Source organism: Xyrauchen texanus, chromosome 42, assembly GCF_025860055.1.
Source record: "Xyrauchen texanus isolate HMW12.3.18 chromosome 42, RBS_HiC_50CHRs, whole genome shotgun sequence".
Taxonomy (NCBI): Eukaryota; Metazoa; Chordata; class Actinopteri; order Cypriniformes; family Catostomidae; genus Xyrauchen; species Xyrauchen texanus.
In genome coordinates, this window is record NC_068317.1 from 10288497 (window position 1) to 10308140 (window position 19644).

The 19644-nt window shown below is 37.7% G+C and overlaps 1 protein-coding gene across 3 annotated transcripts in view; it reads left to right on the forward strand.

Annotated features, from left to right (window-relative positions):
* Nucleotides 1-19644, forward strand: part of LOC127635303 (partitioning defective 3 homolog) — a 605753-nt gene that overhangs the window by 420385 nt on the left and 165724 nt on the right. For 2 of the 3 annotated variants that reach the window (XM_052115228.1, XM_052115230.1), the window contains exons 17-18: nucleotides 1516-1560; nucleotides 15606-15848. In XM_052115228.1, coding sequence (XP_051971188.1) covers nucleotides 1516-1560; nucleotides 15606-15848 — 288 coding nt within the window. The remainder of the gene's footprint in view (nucleotides 1-1515; nucleotides 1561-15605; nucleotides 15849-19644) is intronic. The other variant, XM_052115229.1, reaches the window with a different exon arrangement.

Genomic DNA, 19644 nt, shown 5'->3' on the forward strand with positions numbered 1-19644 from the left:
CATGACCTTCAGCTCTCACTGGATCGCTTGGCAGTCGAGTGTGAAGCAGCTGGGATTAGGATTATCACCTCTAAATCTGAGGCCATGGTTCTCAGCAGGAAACCAATGGAGTGCGTACTCCAGGTAGGGAAAGGAGCTATTGCCCCAAGTGAAGGAGTTCAAGTACCTCGGGGTCTTGTTCACGAGTGAGGGGACAATGTTGCGGGAGGTTGGCCGGAAAATCGGGGCAGCGGGGGCGGTATTGCACTGACTCTATAGCACCGTTGTCACGAAAATAGAGCTGAGCCGAAAGGCAAAGCTCTCGATCTACCGGTCAATTTCTGTCACCTATGGCCATGAAGGCTGGGTCATGACCGAAAGAACTAGGTCACGAGTACAAGCGGCCGAAATGGGCTTCCTCAGAAGGGTGGTGGGCTTCTCCCTTAGAGATAGGGTGAGGAGCTCAGTCATGGAGGTCGGAGTAGAGCCGCTGCTCCTTTGCATCGAAAGGAGTCAGTTGAGGTGGTTTGGGCATCTGGTAAGGATGCCCCCTGGCCGCCTCCCTAGGGAGGTGTTTCAGGCATGTCCAGCTGGGAGGAGGCCTCGGGGAAACCCAGGATTAGGTGGAGAGATTACATCTCCACACTGGCCTGGGAATGCCTCATGGTCCCCCAGTCAGTGCTGGTTAATGTGGCTCGGGATAGATAAGTTTTCGGCCCCCTGCTGGAGCAGTTGCCCCCGCGAACCGACTTCGGATAAGCGGTTGAAGATGGATGGATGGATGAAGAATATAAACTGAAATTTTAAAAACATAGAAAGTTTAAACAATTAAACTAAGGCAATACTCCATCTCATGTATCTCAGGATAATAACCATCTCATCCTTTGTGGAACCCTTTTAGAATAGGAGATGCGATTTGACCTTTCTGCCTATTTCAAACGAGCACCATTTCAACCCCTCTACTCAATAGAAGTACTTTTCAATTCCACCAAATCTCTTGTGCTTTATTCAATGAGCAGTTTCCTTTAAATGGCATTTTAACTTCAAGGCAAAGTATATTCTTTTGCTCATCTCAGGCATTTAGGAGACTAATCTGATCAGTAACAGTTTAAAGACAGATCTGAGAGCCAACATTGGGAAATTCTGCATAAAAATATAACTTTACATTTTGATTTCTCCCCAATGTGAGATAAGACGAAGAGGGACAAAATGTAATTGGTTACACATTCATGCATGGAGCTCAAAGCAATTCCTTAACAATAAAACCTGCCTTGTGCTTTTGAATGTTGAAGAGAGACACATGACAATTTATCTCTCTCTTTCTATGTTTTTCTCTCTCACCACCTCATGGGCTATTTTGACTGTCTCTATCTGTCTCACTCCTTGTCTCACTTTCACACAGTGATTTGCATGCATCTTGGTTTGGCCTTTGAAAATGTCACGTAACATCAGTAATACAATGAGTTGCTGCATGGGTCTGGGAATGGTGGAATGTCTCACATTAACCAATCACAATTGTTTATGCCTTCCTAACAGTAGCTGATGAGTTTCACCTCACTCCCCACAAAGAGAGGACAGAAGGTAAGGCCAATAATAATGGATTCCATTCACACTAACCTCACAAACGGACTGGATCTCTGTGTTTTAGCATGCTAGTTTTTAAATGTTTTGTTGTATTTCTAATTGTGAGATTGTCCTCTGCAGACTGATTTATCATTCACATAAACATTGTAGGAAAACCTTATGAGCTGCCTACCTAGACGGCATTTCAAGGCATCATAGTTGCTCTCCCAAAGGAGACCAACGGGTGTTTTGTCCAAATACGTCACAGATAAGACAATCTCTAAATGCATTGTAACAAGCTAGCGAAGAAAAAAAAATGCTGCATTCATTATTGACAATTATTGACAGCAATAGTTCCTTCTAATTACAACTGCAGATTTGTTTACCTAATATGTGTCTATGACAAAGCGTTTTTGTACTTAGTAGAGTGGCTACCTTAGATGGTAGCTTTGCTATTGGCTGCGCATAGCAAAGCAGTTCACTACGTTTTGGAACCTTATTTTAGAAAGTATCCATCACCAGTGCAAGACCATCAATGATGGTGGAAATTATTCCAGGATTGCTGAAATTCCATTTGAAATACAGACCCTCAAAGTCAGACAGGCCTGTTTGGCTTACTGCAATTAATCCATCAATGTGAAACGTCTAAAGCTGAGACTTCTAGTTACAACACAGGGGAGCACAAATGTTTTAGTGTGTAGAACTATAAGAGTGTGGAGACGATAGGTTCTATTTTTAAAATCATGTTATGGGGAATAGTCAAATAGTCAAAACTTTTCAAAGTTGAAGTCAACTTGAAATGCTGCTTGAACCCCATTTTGAAACCAGGGATATTCAACCAGAAAAAAAAGTGAGGTGGTACTTGATGATGGACATCAGGAATTGTTGGTTTGTAAATAATTAGCTTTTCGTACAAAGTGGTTGGATGGAAAGGGTTGATATATATATACCAATGAATTGTTCACAATACAGCTAGGAGCATGAATTAAGAACGTAGGGTCAACTATGATGTCATGTTGACCTGCATCAATGTTTTCCAACTATTAATAGCAAAACATCAAACATCAAAACTATACACTTGCACATTTCATTTTGAAGCCCAAAAGTTTCTTTTTTTTACTTGCTTTTGCTATTTCACTGTTAAATAAGTACCTAGACACTTCCCCTGTTCTTGCTACCAAGCAAACTCATACAAACGCCCTTCTGTGGAGGTCAATGCAGCCCATGATGCATTGAAGATGTCATAGAAATTAAGTGATTGTGATGGGAAATTATTAGAGTAAACAATTTGAGATGATTGGAACCCCTCCTCATTAATTTTCTGGGAGCTTTTAGAAAATTTTAGAACATTTTAGAATACGAGAGACAAATAAAAAAAATGAAACTTTAAATGGACAAAATGCTTTTCTCATATGAAATTAGAGGATGACTCATGGGAAGACAAAGTTAAATGAATGCATGAATGCACTAGATGTGAAAAGAAGAGCAAAGCATGAGCATGCTGTTCTGTTTGAACATAGAGAAACCAGTCCTGTAAACCTTTGTCTACCAGACTCATGCATCCTTACTTTTGACATAAACTCTTACTTTACAGCTTATTCTGACCAAGAATAACTCACTGGATAACTAGATAACTTGTTACTAAGTGCTGCAAACAAAACTCTGAAAATCTTTAAAGGTGCACTTTAAAAAAAGTTTTACTCTTGAAGAAATGAATTGTAATTTTGAAACATATGTATAAAAGCATGACTGCTCACATGAGAGTCAATGGACTGTGAATGGTTAGTGTGAGACTAAAGAACTCCCAACTTTTCCATTTTGTGGTTAAACCAAAGATATTTTACACCTGAAACCACTCAACTTTTATAGACTACTGTCAGGGTGCTTAGTTTATATTCATTTACCAGAGCCACAACATCAGCTATGGAAATTCCACCTTGCCCCATGTTCTTACAACCTGATAAACTTGAATACCCTTGTGGTTGAGTGCAGTTAACATAACGAGTCCCAAAGCAACCCAACGTCACATATCTTTGCTCTACAACTTTTCCAGTTCCATGTCTGTAAGGGATGGTAAATGATTATGGCCTGACAGTTTCAGGATGTTGACTCAGCAGATTTTGACCATCCCTGATATCATTATGCCAATGGGACAGATTAGACTGCTAAGACTGATTGGCTATTATTAGAAGTTAATTAGGACAGATGTAAAGAAGCAAGAGACAACCTGGACATTCTTTGGTCCACTAATGATGCAGGACAGGCAGGAATGGAGGTTGGTAACCCTAAGACTCCTTCAAACTTCCTGGACACTCCAGGATGAAACCTCCTTGGCCGCTTAGAAGCTATTTTAAGCCTAATCACCCTTTTAACTTGCTGCATAATGTTTGCAGATAGCAGAATAAATTACAAACGATGGATTGGGCTTTCAACGCAAATAGTGGCCTGTTTTACCTTGAGGATCAGTCACATGATTATTGCTTGGCCATTTTAACAATACTGCGGCCACTGAATCTGAATTAACCATCTCAGGTTATTCATAACATAAATGATGCTTTCTTTTAGCATTTAATGGTAATCACTCTTAACCACTGAAGTGCTTGAGGTGCCTTTGTGGGCTTGATAATTAATGAGATGCAGGCACTTTATGGGATACTTGAATATACAGTAGACTTTTGAAATGTATTTCACTACAGATTACATGCTGTAAAAAGTAATTTGTAACGTATTCCATTAGATTACTATGGTTACTTCATTATTACGGTTAGATCACTGTAACATATTATACATACTTTGGATTACTTCTTCAGCACTTGTTTTGACTATAAAAACTCTGCCAGTACAGTAAGACAAAATACATGTTTAAAATCCATTCTCTGAAAAACCTGAATATCTTATGCAACTTTGTTTCAAAAACAAAATAAATCTAATTGATCTAGTTTTAAGCATTTTTAGATATTTTTTATCAAAAACAATAAAAATATTATTATCAAGAATACTCAAACAATTTTAATAGAAAAAAAGAAATTATGATCCAACATGAATTTTCTTGATAAAAATATGATTATGCCTGATAGCATGTGCATGTAAAATGGCTAGAAAAGGCATTTTATCTTAGCGTAAAGCTAACAATTTACACAAGGTTTATTTCTATTTCTTCTGCTCCAAACTTACTTCAAACTTACTTCTCTGTCTGCTCGTATGAATGTAACATCATAAGAAAGTGTTTCACCGCTGTTCAAATGCACTTTGAATCGCATCATTTATGTGTATAAATGTTTTCATCTAAAAGGACTAAATATTAAATGAAACAAATGACAATAAAATGCAAAGGAATCTCTTCAGTAATCAAAATACTTTTAGAATGTAACTGTATTCTAATTACAAATTATTTCAATTGTAACTGTAGTGGAATACAATTACTTATATTTTGTATTTTAAATACGTAATCCCATTACATGTATTCCGTTACTCCCCAACCCTGAGATAGGTCTTAACTTTTGTTGTCTCTGTCTCTCTCTTTTTCTCATATTTCATATCAATCGCTCTCAAATTACAAAAAGTTCCATTTCATTACTAATTTTTGCTTTGGATATGGTACCTTGGTAATGCCTTGGTATTTTTTAAGTACCTCGGAGTACTATACAAAATACCACTGACGTGCGGTCTGGGTAGGCAAACTAGGCACTGCCTACCCTGACAAAATTCAAAAATAAAATGTTTATTAAATAATAAACTTGTATTTATATTTTTACTTTTTATTCTTGTGATTTCTATATGCAATATGTGTGTTATTCCAATTGTTTAGACGTTATGATGACAAATGTAGCAGTTACGCATAATCAACTAAAAACAAATGGTAGAATAAGCAGTGCTTTTACGGTGCATTCATTGCAGACGACACGCGGAAAACCCATGTTGCGCATGCGCACTTCGATCCTGTATTCTTTAACATGTACGGCAAAAAGCACAAATCTGCTGTGCCTTTTGACGTAAATATGTTATGCCCGTAATCATCTCCGTTACGTATCAGACATGGACCAATTAAAATCGAGATATTCCTGGACATTTACGTAGCTAACGTCATTACACCACAGCTAGCGTACATGCCTAATCCCCGCCAAATTCAAAATCAAAATGACAGCACCGGCCGTAATCACGGAATTAAGAATTTTTTCCAACTTCCAAGCTCGATTTTAATTCCAAATATGAGTTAATTGCAAGAGGGAGGTCTACGCCAGCCTTAGATGGACTAGTACAGCAAAAGGGCCCAAAAATTATCCGATCATTTCAAACTGATTGGTATGTAAGAAAAGATTGGCTATGTGGCTGTGCTAACAATCAGCGGCTGTACTGCTATCCCTGCCTGCTTTTTTCAACCAGTCAGACTGTTTGGACTTCAGCGGGATATTGTGATTTGAATAACCTGCCTGCAGCTTTAACCAAGCATCAGCTCACATCCGTCGTCAGCTCACATCCAGTGTCAAATTACACTGAAAACCTTTGGAAAATCTCGGATCGACCTTGCACTTGACGAGCAAAGGAAGCTGTATATAACCTACCACAATGAAAAGGTAAAGTATTGTTGTATTGTATCTTCTGTTATAAAGATGAAGATTGCACATAAAAAAATAAGCACATAATGTTGTAAAAAATAAACAACTTATGTTCTGTTATATGTTCTGTGTTTTGACTACTGAATTTTGTGTAATAATATCTAATGAAGATATATTAACAAAATCGTATATATTATAACACATATATAAAATACATACATTTCTTGATATGCCGCGCTTGTGCGTAACGTTCACTGTTATTTCGTATTATTAGCTTAAACAATAAGCTTTCATAACTCAGTGCCTAGCCTCTTTAAGACATCACCGCACGTCACTGCAAAATACCATGCTCTATGAATAAGGTGATATTCAGTAATGTGGGACAGAATGTATGGGGGCATGGTACCATGCTAATGCCATGTTTTTTATGTATGCTCTATCATGGTATAATTTGAAGAGTATTATTTTGAAGAATACTATGTAACTAGCGTGTTATATGAATAAAATAACCATTCAGTGTCATGGCATTAATCATAGTGCCAATCATAAATATACCAATAAAACCATGTATTTTTTATTTTTTTTATACATGATGTACCATGGTTTTATTTGAAGAGAATTAGTTAGAGAACCATGTAAATACCATGTTAGAACACTAAAGAAATAATTATGTGCCATGGCATTAATCAAGTGCCTACTGGACATGGTATCATTGTAATGTTTCATGGTTACTGCAATGTGTTTTGGACATGATGCACCAAGGTAATACCAGGGCATTATTTGAAATAATTTGGAAACCATACAAATACAATGGTATATGAATAAGGTAATTTTTCAGAATCATGGTACCGTCATGGAAAATACTAGTATAATCACCTGATACATAATGGTTCCATGGTGACACAACAGTACTTTTTTTGTGTCTCTTTCTTTCTAGATATTTTACATTACACCTAGTTGAGAAAATATTAAAGGAAAAAAAAATTGTGAGAATATGACTAAATAGAGCTTGCATTTGATGTGATAAGAATTATAGAGAGGTTTGATCCTTAGAGAGCTGCATGTGAAAATCCGGCCTGAAAAAACAAAACAGCGAAAGCACAATCGTGAGCTTTTCGTCCCTTGACGAGTTTTGGGCCGAGCAGAAACAATGCCTTGACGCTGAATACCGTACAGGCTCAGGCGGTATGATTATTCCAAGATTCAGAGTGATGCAGATGTCATTTGTGCTTCCTTGAACTGCGCTGTCTGCCTAGGCTTTGTCTGCTCAATCCCTTTGTGTTTGGTATGCTGTGAGCGCCTCCACTTCAGTGTAGCAGATTTGTGTGTAAGCTTTGAAATCTGCATGTTTGCATGGCATTTGGAGCATGTTGATTAAAAAGGCTTCTATGGCATATGGAAAACAATATTATGTTGTATGCGTGGCAGGCTTACTGGATTATTTCTTATTTCATTTCTATTATTAATGAACAGGGGCTAAGACCCCATCCATCTCCACAGATACAAAGTGCTTGTTTAGAAAATAGAAATGCTTCAAGTGATGTAGAAAGAGATGGTCTTTTCTTGTACTTCATTGGATACAAGCAACTCGTTGGATCAAGTTCTTTATCAACATGAATGAAGACAGAAATTGATCTTTCTGTCTTGGCTTCCATTATGGTAATTTAGTGCATTGCAGCCAATTCAGAACTCAGGATTGTCCCTCATCCTACTCATACCGGCACTCATAGTCAGACAACTGATTTGTGAAGTCGAGGTTCAAGGTTCGACAACAGACAGTTGTTTGTGTGCTTTGGTGGTGGCAACCGGGGTGTTTCGGGGTCCAAGCAGATAATGTCTCATTGGATTGTGGATGCATTATCGAGTGCTTATGTGGCACATGGTTTGCCTTTGCCTCTGGGTATTCGAGCTCATTATACGATGAGCATGGTATCCTCATGGGCATTGGCTAGAGGTGAGTCCTTGGAAGACATATGAATGGCGGCAGGATTTTCCTTTCTGCATTCTTTTGTTCGATTTTTTATGTTGATGAGAGTTTGTCTCCTGCTTCCCAATTTCTATCTGTTGGATCAGTTTAGAGATTTATATTTCTTTAGCTTGCTTGTGTGCCACTGTAAGCTTGCCACACAGGCTTAGAGAGTTGGAAGCTACTGTTCACATGGCATGATGGTATTTTGTCCCAATAGCGTCATTACTCAATACCGATGTTTCAAAGGAAATGTCTCAGTTACGAATGTAACATTGGTTCCTTGACAGGGAACATGACATGCATTGCTGGCCATACTCTCTAGTTTCTGCATAGGCTTGTGCCTTTTACAGAAAATCTGGCGAGATGGCACCAAGCGCTCACCTATATAGAGTCTGTGACGTGACACCCTTTGGGTGTCGCTTAAGCGCCATCTGCCAATAAATTGGCATGATTGTATACAGGCGTCAGACCATATGAGACCACTGACATAGTCCCAATTGCATCATTACACAACGTCTCTTTCTCTCTCAGAGTATGAAAGTTACATTCGTATCTGATAAATTTTTAGCACTGCACATTTTGGTCTCCATTATTTAACACTGATTCAACTTATCAGCTCATTAATGGACACTTTTCACATTTCAGTGTTTTATAGCAGTGAATGGGAGATCACAGCGTATTTACATAAATACAATTTTTGCATTGCCATTTGTTCCAACAGCTTAGTAGAAAGAAAGAAAGCATTTGATTTATCCCAGGCTATTATATTATACAAAATAAAATAAAAAAATTTAATGTACATTTTTAAGGACGTACGCTGCTATATAAGGCAGAAACATGTCAACACAGTCTGGGAAAAGGGTCCATATAGAGGCTCCAAGAAGTGAGTGTATCAGATAAAAGTGACATACAAAATGTGCAGTGTTATAGTACTCAAGGACCAGGATTGAGAACCACTGATTTAACCCTTTCACATGTATGATCAGGCTGAGCGCAGGCACGTAAGATCAAACCGATGTGATCTGCATTCATGTTGCTGCTTACCAGCAAAATCTGATGTCATAATGACTGAAGCAGTTGTCATAATGAACCATAAAATAGTCTTTTCAACATCACAATATCTTTATTTATACGTGTTAACTTTCAAACAATCACTAAATAAAAGTATAAAGACGTTACCATCAGAGCGCACTGTTTTGATGCAGCGCTGCAGCCAAGTTTTCTGAAGTCAAAGAATATACAAAGTAGTCAGTCCACTGGAGTCTTCTCGCATTAAGTCCATCACAACCACTTCCGGGGCTGGGAGAGTGGAAATGCTAGGTTTTTAGAACCTTCTATGCTCCTCCTTTTGTATGCTTCTACGACGATACAAACTCAGAATCCCATCTTGCATTGCAACGAAAATATGGCGTCACACATAGCTGGCAAGCGTATTCGCTGATCGCATCTTATCTATCATAATCAATCATTATAAACATCTAAAAACCATATTATATGTTTGATAATATATAATCTCAATTTCAGTGCACCCGTTGTGATATAATCTGTCTTCCAGTGCATCTGCTGTGAAGTGTAAGGTAAGATTTAGTTTAATTACAGCATGCATTAAAAAACTCAGTCAGTACAAGAGAAAACTTACATGTGAAAAGGTTAAAAGACTAAACAAGGGCTATTCAAATCCACTCCTGGAGGGCCACAATCCTTCAGAGTTGTATTTCAACTTTAATCAAAGCTAAACAAACTAGTCAAAGCCTTCCAGATACTTGAATATTACATGTAGGTGTATAAAAGCAGGTTTAGAACTAAATTCTTCAGGATGATGGCTTTCCAGGACTAGATTTGAATTGTCCTGTCATGTGACAAACAGACCTGTGATGGTGTCTAGATGATAACCCACAATCTGCCAAAAAAATGAAAATACAATAAATATATTACATGCGACAATAATACTTAGTGTTTATTGTGTTTATTTTGAGTCCCCCAGAAACATTACACATAACCCTAACTCTAACCTACCCAACCTTAAACATACCCCAAACCTAACCCCAACCTTAACCCTGCTCCAAACCCTAACCTTAATAGCAGCAAAAGCCACTCGTGTCAGACTAGCACAGTTGGAGGGTAGATCTAGATATAATCCTGCAACAGGTCTGAAAGACCGGGAATACATCCAACTCAAGGTCAAGATCATGGGTCATCTTCACGCCTAGCAAACCACCTGTGTTTGCAGTAGCTTAACTTGTTCCTGTAAATAGAAGATTCATTGGACATTTAGAAAGCCACTTGCCAGTTTTGTGTTGTGGAGTGATTTGTTCTGGAAGATAGCCTCAGTAACAGGTTTGATGCTGGTGAGGCTAATCTGTGTCCTCCGCTGTGCAGGTTTGCTTGGTTAAAGTATCAAGATAGCTCTAAAGGGACTACGGCCTCAGAAGCTGCTACCAGTTGCGAAAGAATGAAAACTGTGGCGTTTGTATTAAGCTAAAGGCCTGGCACTATCCCATCCCACTTGTTTACACTTCCAACCACAATTTATAAGTCTCAGACCACCTGTAATAATTTCCAAACCCTTGTTCTCATTGGTTTCCCTTTCCCATGTACTTACTGACATTTCAAAATTGCTCTTCGTCTTTCAAGAGGAGGTAATAGATTTCTAATTGTTTTCTCACTGTAGGGGATTTATTTTGTTTAGCTAATCTTTGTTTTGCTTCATATCTTCCCTCCCAAGATTCGGCTGTGAGCTCTGTGGCCACTGAGCATGCTCCATTTAGTGCTCTGAAAGCAACTCAGCAATCTCAGCATAGATGGAGGGAAGATGTTTGCAGGAGAGGAACCAAACTACCAAGTATACCAAGTATACCTTAATTCATCATTTGAAAGGAAGAACGAGAAAGAGCGAGATTGAGAGACAGCTATGCTTACACAGAATGCCACCATATGCGTGACTGCGCTTTGCACAAATCTAGAATCCCATTTGTTGAGGTCTATTGAGGCTGCAAACCTGAATTCCAAGAAATGCTTGAGAACTTGAATTTGCATAGCTCAATGGAAAATGCATGCAAGTTCTCTTAATCTCTGTATTTTCAAACAAATTGTATGTAAAATCAGAATAGTTGCCAAATGACATCACCTTACATGGCTGAGTTGGTCTCACAGCCTGGTCATCCTGGTTTTTGGTTAGTTTTAGAGGGGTTTTGGGTACTTTTCAGCTGTCAGTCTTGGACACTTACTAGACCCAATACAGAGCAGCTTGGTTTGACTGGCTGACCAGGTAGAACAGCTAAGACCAGCAAACCAGTTGGTTTAAGGTAGTCTTTTGGCTGATTTTAGTGTTTTTCTTGGGATTTTTCAGCTGGCCCAATGAAGATCAGAATAGCCAGGCTAGGATATGAGCTAAACTATCTTAAACCAGCTAAGACAAGCACACCATTCTAGGCTGCTCTAAGCTATTTTTTAGCAGGTTTGGTTCTGGGACACTGTTCTAGAAATCCTTCCTCAGGCATACCCTGATAGAATGGCATTCCAATGTAAGTCTCGCCTCACTAGCCATATCTAAACAAAGAACAGCAGCCATCGGAAAAATTATTATAGCTATCCAAGCGGGAGCTATGTTAAATGCAAACACAGGTTGTGAGGGCTGTGTTTTTAGTTTCATAGCCAAGACATTTTCCATCAATATTTTTTGTGAAGCTCTTTAACATAATGCAGGTAAGAAATGGTCCTTTTCTACATATCATGGCTCCCTACGGCATACCACGGCACCGTTTTATGCCGTTTCAGCTTATTGCGGCCTGTTCGGCCCCATTTTGCGGATGGCCAGTCCACCCTTGTGAGAATGTGCACATGCCGACCTATTGTGCCATACATTTAAATGAGACCCACACAGCTGGACCCATATTAATGCATCATCTGAGATGTTTTACAGTATATCCCACAAAGTGGCAACATACATCAGTAAACCTATAGTGTGAGCACGTGTGTGTAAAGAGGCAGTCACACTTACAGTAATAGCATTTATCGAGGTTTATTGTTTGAGGTATTAGACTATTTTATCCCAATCATGCAGGTGATGTTGACCATTTTTAGTGCTTGACAACTGTTCCAGAGTCTGTTGCATATGCGTTTGCCCAATCCACAAGGCAAAATGTTAATACAAGTTTTTGTCATGTTTTCTGGTAGAAATATCTATAAAAGCCCTTAAAATTAGATAAATGTATTTAGAATATATATATATATATATATATATATATATATATATATATATATATATATATATATATATATAATATAAATATATAAATAAAATAAAAACATATTCATATAATTAAAATGCATTACATTCTTGTGGCAGAAGAGTTAATCATTGATAATAATACAAAAAGCGGCTTTAGAATACAATGTATTGTTTACTACCATATTATTGATCATAAGTCAATCATTGGCACACAGTTCACAGCAATCCATTTCACAAGTGAATTTGTCAATCAGTTGGAGATTTATTATGAGGGCTTGTTTAAGGACCCGTCAATGTACACCTGCGTCAGACATGCTTGTGTAGTGTCTCGGGTGCGTTACGTCATAAACATAAAATGTTTTGGTCACTGTGTCAAGTTAAATACTTAGAGCACATCTTGAGATCCCTTAGTTCGAAAAGATTAGCGTTGGGGTTCTTGAAGAAAAGACTGTGTTTAGATTCTACTGGGGAAAAAAAAAACATTATGACGGCAACTTGAGGGCAGTAAATAAGTTTGTGTATTTTCTTTTTGCTTGCAAGCTGACACAGATACATCAGTGATGAAAAGAAATTCTAATTATATTAGTCTTTTCTTTGATACAGCACAAAAAAGAAAGAAAAGAGGACTAAAACTGGCAAATTGCTAACAATGTAGACACAGTGGTAGTCTTGTACTGTGTGAACTTCTGTGTGAAAAAACGTGTATCCTTTAAAACCAAAAAATATACAGTGTTGGGCCTTTTTTGCATTTAAAGTGTTTATTCAGAAAATTATTGCATTCAGAGCCTTTACTATTCTAAAGGACAAAAGAGGACAATTATATTTGTGACCTCAAACCCCTAAAATGGTTTTATCCCCCCAATGCTCAAGACATGGTTACGGCCTTGCACAGAGCCAAGCACCCATTTTCTCTTATTGCATTGTTTTCCAGATTCTTCCTCCACAGGACTTCATAAGCAGGATTAATGATGTTTCTGTGCTGGCAGTTGTTTGAAGTGTGTGCCTACTTTGTCTTTGTGAGGAACCCTTAACAAGGAACAAGTGGATTAGAGGCATGAAAAGGTCATTAAGCAGTCGTGTTCAGGGAGTTTCAGGCAGAACTCGCTGTTGGATCTGAATGGGCAGAGTCCCACGTGTTTAGTCTACATGCTTTTGCTCTTCCTCTCTCTTGTATTCCATATCCTCCTCTCCACCTCATCCCACAACCACACACCTAAGATAATGGGCCTCATATTTGGGCCATCCATCAGTTCCTTAAACTACAGAGAGCAGTTGTGCTCTCTCTCTCTCTCTCTCTCTCTCTCTCTCTCTCTCTCTCAGCCTATAAATGTAAAACTCTTACATGCACATACACTTTAGGAAAAAGACGCAATAAATGTCAAGAGTTAAAAATGTTATGTTTTTACCCCTCTTTAGATGGATAATGTGCCTGAAACCTTATTTTGCTTCCAGTGGAGGCATTTATTTTCTATATTTTTTTAGCACGCTTCTTCACCCTTCATCTGCAGATAAACACAACTTCAATGTGCACATTTTGTCTTCAGCAAGGGATGTAAATTACAGAAATGAATTAGGAAAGGAGGGATTTATTGAAAACTATAAGAAAACAGCTCTGTTCCTGAAGCTAGTAAGCAGCCTGATTTCAAAATATTTAGCATGTTGCCAAGCTAACAGTGTGATATTCTAATCAGCATAAAAATACATAGAACACACAAATATTTGATGAAATAGTACATTTTAATCACACTAAACTATTTTTATCAATACGATTTATGTTCGAAAGAACTATCGGCACTCCACACATGTGACAACTCAATGGATTTCAGCCTAGTTTGAAGTCAGCATGTTGCTAAGATAACATGTTATTCTTATAAATCTAAAAATACGGAGCACACATACACTGGCAGACAAAAGTTTGGAATAATGTACAGATTTTGCTGTTTCGGAAGGAAATTGGTACTTTAATTCACCAAAGTGCATTCAACTGATTACAAAATATAGTCAGGACAATACTGATGTAAAAAAACAGCACCATTACTATTTTTTTTTTTATCAAACCTAGACAGGCCCAATTTCCATCAGCCATCACTACAACACCTTATCCTTGAGTAATTATGCTAAATTGCTAAATTGGTACTAAAAAAAAATCACTTGCCATTGTATCAAACACAGTTGAAAGCTATTTAGTTTGTTAAATTAAGCTTAACTTTGCTTAACTGTTGTTTTTGAGTTGCCACAGTATGCAATAAACTGGCATGTCTTAAGGTCAATATTTGGTCTAAAATGACAAAAAATAAACATGTTTCTCTAGAAACTCATCAGTCATTCATTGTTTTGAGGAATGAAGGCTATACAATGCTTTAAATTGCCAAAAGACTGAAGATTACATACAAAGGTTGTACACTACAGTCTTCAAAAGGACAACTGTCTCTAACAAGGACAGAAAGAGATGTGGAAGGCCAGATGTACAACTAAACAAGAGGATAAGTACATCAGAGTCTCTAGTTTGAGAAATAGACACCTCACATGTCCTCAGCTGACAGCTTCATTGAATTCTACCCACTCAACACAGTTTCATGTACACCAGTAAAGAGAAGTCTCAGGAGCGCAGGCTTTATGGGAAGAATTGCAAGGAAAAATACACTTTTGAAACAGAAAAAAAAGAAGATGATAGAGTGGCCAAAGAAACACAGACATTGGACAACAGATAATTGGAAAAGAGTGTGATGGCTCTTAACCCCATTGAGCATTTGTGGGATCAGTTAGACTGTAAGGTGTGTGAGAAGTGCTTGACAAGACAGCCACATCTATGGCAAGTACTACAGGAAACATAGGGTGAAATGTCACCCAAGTATCTGGACAAACTGACAGCTAGAATGTCAAGGATCTGCAATGCTGTCATTGCTGCACATGGAGTAACTTTGAAGAGAACTCATTGAAGTAGTTTAAGAAGTTCTGAATTTTATTTAATTTATTGTAATTTTACATGTTATTAATGTCCTGACTATACATTGTGATCAGTTGAATGCCACTTTGGTGAATAAAAGTACCAATTTCTTGTTATTTCAAGTGTTGCAATGTATACTTGGATTGCCTTCTATGTGAATAAATATATGCTGCCTTAGAAAATGTTTTAGGAGGCATCATAAGTTTGCTAACTACCTTTCTGAACATCCTTCACATCAGGAGTGCACCTGGTACTTTAAAATGCGGCCTGTACTTAGGTTGCTCTTTAGGATTTGGAACAGAGAAAGCATCTTTTTTTGACTCTTGTTCTTACATGTTTTTCCTCTCTGTCCTTCCTTAGGCAACTCCTCGCGAGATGTAGGACCATCATTGGGTTTAAAGAAGTCTAGTTCCTTGGAAAGCCTCCAAACAGCTGTTGCTGAGGTGATGCTAAATGGGGATGTCCCTTTGCACAGGCCCCGCCCCAGAATCATCAGGGGGAGGGGCTGCAACGAGAGCTTCCGGGCAGCCATCGACAAATCTTACGACAAGCCAATTGTGACAATAGTCAACCCTGAAGAAGAAGACGAGGGCATGGAGACATGTAAGTCTGGCTGCAAGCTGTTATCAAACATTTCATTTAATATTTTTTACTCAAATGGCCCTATCACACCGAACGTGATGCGAAAAAATGCCTACATTGGCCTACATTGAAAGAGGGGCCAAATCTAGAGATCAGAAGATCATAGAGTCTTGGGGGTGGGCTCTTGTGACATGGGCCATAGAGAACCCACCCCAATGACCCATGCAACCACCTAGTAATGCATTAGTGTACAGCACATAGCAACACACTAAAAAACACCTAAAACACCTTACTAACTGTCTAGCAAGCCCTGACAACCACCCAAAACTGGCAAACATAACTCAAGTGTATCTAAAAGTAAAACTCTAAATTGATCTTTGTCATTACTTGGCTTAACCAGTGCCATTTTCTTAATGTCCTGTTTCACTTTGCAATGAAAATTGGCAGCTCATGTAATCACTGCTATTACCATAATTGCACAAGCACTATAAAAGACAATCTGACACAATATCAATGCCAATTTCATCAGTTGTCTCACACAATGTATGGCCCAGAATATTACAAATAACCCAAAAATGTAGGTTCGTTCATAGTTTGTAGTCAGTGGGAAAACAAGTCAGTAGTGCCCATGTGGATCTAAAGATTAGAATAGCAGAAGAGATCCCTCCCCGTTGTAAGTAGGTCAGGTCTTCCCTCCAAGACTTGAAAGGAAATAAACATCCAATAAGTATGTGTATAAATTTCAGTTTTCATTTAGCCCATGACCAACTGAATTTCCAGACATCCATGCTGGGCATTTTTCTCTAATGGGACCTGGATTTAAAAGGGATCTTTTTGCTTGCAGACTTGAAAACATTTAGAAACAGTTTATTTCATCTTTCTTCACAACACTCAATATGTGCTGGTTCATTTTTACGATTCATTGATTGCTCATGGCAGGGATTTATATTATGGTTTAATTTATTAATCCACTTTTAAATATTTCCATTCCTTAATTTCCTGCTCTGGAATTGTTCTTTCTTTGGCATATTAGGTATATAATCAAATTTCAAATGAAATATTGACCCACGACTAACAATAACTCAACCAAAAGAATTCAAGTCAGGGATTCAGTGATTCTGGTTTGGCTTCAGGACTTAAATATTGCATTGTGTATGAAGTTGCAACCCAACACAGAATCAAAATTCTGTATTGCACAAAATTAAACCAAAATGTCCTTACAATCAGGCATTGAAATGGATTTAATTTACCTTCAACAGCTTAGACAACAAAATATAAAATTTTTAACATGACATATGTCTCTTGAATTCCAATGGTTTCATGCTATTTGTTGTATTTTGCGGCACAAACACTGTGGTTGGCAAAAAACATGTTTATTCTTGCTGCAGGTGATCCCTTATTTAATTTTGTCCTTTTTTTCAACCTATGTATTTTCAGGTTCAAGGTTTTTGAAGATGAGGGCGTTTCACTTAACCTGTGCATATTGTCAAGTTGGCTAGCTTCTACCAAGTGACATCAATTTGCGGCAAACTACTGTAGAGTTTGATTGGTTACACTTTTAATGTCAACAACAACAAAAAAAAGTCCTCCCGTTTAAACATTGATAAGCCTATGTATGTTTCTATCTTATGCACGTTAAACATTCGCATTTAACATAGTCCTGGTACTCATTTTTGCATCTCATCCCAACCGTTAAACCCGATGTTTTTTTTAAATTATTATTATTATTATTATTTTTACGATTCATTCAGAACCATATACTGATGAGTTTATGAAGGCTGCCAGACAGGCCTGTCTAGGTAATAGCACCTGCCAGAGGGGGACATCGTGGCATAACTTTGTTCTCCATGAAAAGGATTCCATTAAAAAGAGCAGAAATTCTAAAAAAGGATTCAAATGATTTGCCTCAATCACTTTGTGCATGTAAGCTGTGTCCACAGTGTGCTAAACGCAGTCTTATCTCTTCCCGAAAGGAATAGAGGGCAAATGCGTGAGATTCTATGGTAGAAACATATAGCATTTTCCTCCTTTACAATATTCAAATAACTCTGTTTTTCAATTTAGATAAGAGGAGCCTCCCTGTGCCTGTCACCGGGGTTAATAGTCAAAAGTTGACAGATAAGGGCAGGCTTTTTCTTTCAAAACAGACACTTTTATTTACATAAAATGTGAATTTGGCATCACCCAAGGAAAAAAATGTGCCACCAAGTGATATCCAGCTGAGAAAATTAGTTAGGCTATGTTATGCTCTGTTTTATGTTTCTGAAATGTCAGCCTTAAATGTGCTCGGCTCTTTTTGCCCACCGGGTTTTGAGCCAGAGTGGCAATTTCAAGACTCCATTAGAAGTGATAGGCTTTCTAAAGGAGAAATGAATACCGTTGCATGTCAAAAGGAGACAACTAATGATGGCTTTTGATTGCCCTGTCAAAACATTTACTACTCAGCCCTGAGCAGCACAAATTTTGCATTAATTACCCTTATTCTTTTCTTTTTACATTTCAGTCAACAATTATCCAAACTGTAACTTATTATGAAAACCGCTTTGAGGAAAAGACTATTGATCTTTGAATTTTCTGCTGTATAACAAGTTTACAGGCATTCATTTTCTTTTTCAAGATAATGAGTCATGTTTATGAATGAAGAGTGGACAGTCCAATGTATACTTCTTACTGTTGCTTTTATTTTGTTTACACTTTTATCAAAAGCAACTCTCAGTGCATTCAAGGTAAACATTTTATCAGCATTTACTTTGCCTTTATCCCATGGCCTTGGCATTGCTAATTTGGACTCCCTTTCCCATTTATCTCTTTTGATAACCTTTGTGAAGACCAGATTGAAACTTGGTGTGTGAATAATAATGACAAACTAAGAATATTTAGTCCACACATGCACTATAAAGCATCTGGCCCTCCCATTAGGCAGAATGATTTTCATCAAACCACACTCTCCGATACAGTATTATTAGGAGCTGTAGAAATCAACACTGTCCTCCAATTTCAAAGCCCAGTTTTAATTGCCAGATGCAGCTCAGCTGTGGAGATGTGCCTTTTGCTCTTAGCCATTCAATAAGCATTTGGCGAGAATAAAACGTGATTGAAATGATATCCACCCAAACCTTTATAGCATTATAATTTCCTGAACATAAAAAGGGTTTGGATTAAAAAATAAAATAAAAATACATAAGAGCATAGAAAATAATTAAATAATTTTAAAACCTGCTGATTCTTTTACCATTCTTGTGTTGTACTGTTCAGTGAGATTACATTGTGGCAGTATCCTCAGATGGCTGCAGAATAGAAAATGTTAATAACTACTTACACAATGAATGTAACAAAAGTGTCAGCTCAGAAATGAAAGCTCCTCACAGCCACTGAACTGCTCATCTAAGCGTTAAAAAAAAAATGATGTTGGCCTCTCGCTTTGATAAGGACCTTTCTTTCCGCCATCAAAGTTCTTGCTTGCATCAGAGATTTGTTGGGTATTAATAAGCTTTAATCACACAGGCATCTGTCTTCAGTGTCACTGTTAGAGGGCTCTGTTCAAAAGCACTTTGCTTTTAGTGGCCTCACATATTTTACTCTTTTCGGAACGTTTTTAAACATACAATTAGTGGCAAATTAATTATGTCCAGAGCATTGGGAATAGAGACAGTAGCTGTAATCAGATGGGTGCTAAAATTAAAATGAGCAATATCAGCCAGCTGCAATACGTTGATTATACTGATATGAAAAGATTGGCGATAAGAAATTAATTAGCATTGAAAACAGTACTTTAAAATGGTAATTTAAAATGCTGTCCCTGAGAGATTCTTACTTT